At 51.3% G+C, this 2,418-nt stretch overlaps 1 protein-coding gene across 1 annotated transcript; it reads left to right on the forward strand.

The window, feature by feature from the left end:
* Nucleotides 1-403: 403 nt before the first annotated feature.
* Nucleotides 404-1,936, forward strand: FIBRA_09411 (uncharacterized protein; the record flags this gene model as incomplete). The annotated part of the gene is made up of 4 exons (XM_012321716.1): nucleotides 404-871; nucleotides 953-1,462; nucleotides 1,518-1,589; nucleotides 1,649-1,936. The coding sequence occupies 4 exons, from the start codon at nucleotides 404-406 to the stop codon at nucleotides 1,934-1,936; spliced, it is 1,338 nt and encodes a 445-aa protein (XP_012177106.1).
* Nucleotides 1,937-2,418: the final 482 nt, after the last annotated feature.

A 2,418-nucleotide genomic window follows, 5' to 3' on the forward strand; every position in this document is an offset into this window, starting at 1 on the left:
TGGGGATCCTCATATAACTTTGTACGCCCTGATATCCTCGATTCAGAATGAACAGACTATTCCCGCTCTCTATCTCTCTGCATGTGATAATGTTTTTCCTTACCTACAGTCTCTGTACACTAAAGACGCTTCGAATACCTCGAGCGCGTTCGCCGATGCTGCGACTTGGGCTTCGAGCTTTCTAGCAGCCGCTGATTTCCCGATTCCCGAGTCTCGGCCAGTAGTTCCTCATAGTATCTCTGTTTCCTCACAAGCACCCAGTGCAACCTCGAAATCGTCATTTTCTCCTTCTGTTTCGCCTTACGATATTTCTTTGATTTCTTCTCCGAACCTCGAAAATGCCCCGATAAAATCCCAGAACTCCTACGATACCATTTCATTTGATTTGGACTTACCAGAATTGATGCCCGTAGATGACGACAGCGACGATGAAGACAACAAACCGATATACGAATCATTCGCCGGCACGAAGAAGAAGTATAAACCAGTCGCCTTGAAGACTTGGCCAGTCCTCGGGGCCGTCGATGAACAGTTTCATATTCGTCGCGACATCAGAGGCGATCCCCTCGAAACCATGCCGACACTCTCGAAGCACCCGCCACCGTTCGTGCCTACCAGCCAATACACCAAGGAGCGGAAACAAATGTCCGACAAATTGCACAGTGGGGACTTCCTTCTACCAGCCGAACGCAAGCTCGTCCATCACTTCATGTCGCTACACAACGACACCTTCACATGGACCGACGACGAGACGGGCTGTTTCAAACCGGCTTACTTCCCTCCAGTCGAGATCCCCGTGGTTCCGCACACGCCTTGGGTCCAGCAAAACATCCCAATTCCGCCGGGACTGTACAATGAGGTTTGCACACAGGTAAAGCGAAAGCTTGACGCGGGGGTATACGAACCCTCGAACTCATCGTATTGATCGAGATGGTTTTGCGTGGTTAAAAAGGACGGTAAAGCACTTCGTATTGTTCACAGTCTCAAACCCCTTAACGCAGTAACGATTCAACATTCGGGAGTTCCTCCAACGCCCGAACATCTCGCCGAACAGTTCGGCGGCCGACCCTGTGGGGGAATGCTTGACCTATTCGTAGGCTACAACGAACACCTTATAGCGGAGAAATTGAGAGACCTCACCACATTTCAGTCGCCGTATGGTGCGCTTCGACTACGAACGTTGCCAATGGGCTGGACAAACTCGGTTCCAATCTTCCACGAGGACGTTACTTACATCCTGCAGCCCAAGATTCCCAAGATTACCATCCCGTACATTGACGACGTTCTGATCAAGGGCCCCGAAACAGATTACGGAGGTGAACGACTCCTCGAGAACAATGGGATTTGTCGATTCGTATGGCAGCACTTCGAGAACCTCAATCAAGTGGTTACTCGGATGCGCTACGCTGGTGGCACCTTCTTGGGACCGAAAAGTGTCTTGATTGCGTGGGAAATCATGGTGGTCGGGCATCGATGCATGCCAGAGGGACGGCTACCCGACTAGTCTTGAGTCGCAGTCATCCGAAACTGGGGACCCTGCGAGACACTCTCTGACGTTCGAGCATTTCTTGGAACCATCGGAGTCGTACGTATATTCATTCGTAACTTCGCGCATCGCGCAGAACCCCTTGTTCGACTAACGCAAAAGGATGCGGACTTCGAGTTCGGTCCCGAGCAATTAGCTTCCCAACAGGATCTCAAGGACGCCTTACTCAACTCAGCAGCGCTGCGCGTGATCAACTACGACTCCGCCGCTCCAGTCATTATGGCGGTCGACACTTCGTATATCGCCGTTGGATATCACCTTTGCCAGACCGACGAAGCCAACACCCGACTCCGATATTATAGCCGATTTGGTTCGATTACGCTTAATGATCGGGAACGGCGATTCTCACAACCAAAGCTTGAGATTTACGGCCTTTTTCGAGCGCTCTGAACACTTCGTTTGTATTTGATCGGTGTTCGGAACTTGGTGATTGAGGTCGACGCTAGGTATATCAAGGGTATGCTTGCAAATCCCGATATCGCACCCAGTGCGAGTGTTAATCGGTGGATTGTTTCTATTTTAACGTTTCATTTCACACTTGTCCACGTTCCTGGGACGATGCACGGGCACGACGGTCTCTCAAGGAGACCGCGGCAACCGGGCGACATCGACGATTGGATTGATAACTTACACTCGTTTATTCACCAGGTACAGACCCCTCCATCGGCGTGGCTCTGAACCATCTCCGCGTACGAGCTGACCAAGGGCGGTCAAAATTTCAATGGGGAGGAGGACGACTACAGCATCGTTCCGAGATCGAGCGCACTGCACAGCGCCGACGAGAAACTCAAAGCTGTCTGACAATTCCTCCGAACTCTTGTGCGACCACCCAACCTCAGCGATAGCGCGTACGAAGGATTTATCAAGTTCTG

Source organism: Fibroporia radiculosa (genome assembly GCF_000313525.1).
Source record: "Fibroporia radiculosa TFFH 294 genomic supercontigs, scaffold38885, whole genome shotgun sequence".
Lineage (NCBI taxonomy): Eukaryota > Fungi > Basidiomycota > Agaricomycetes > Polyporales > Fibroporiaceae > Fibroporia > Fibroporia radiculosa.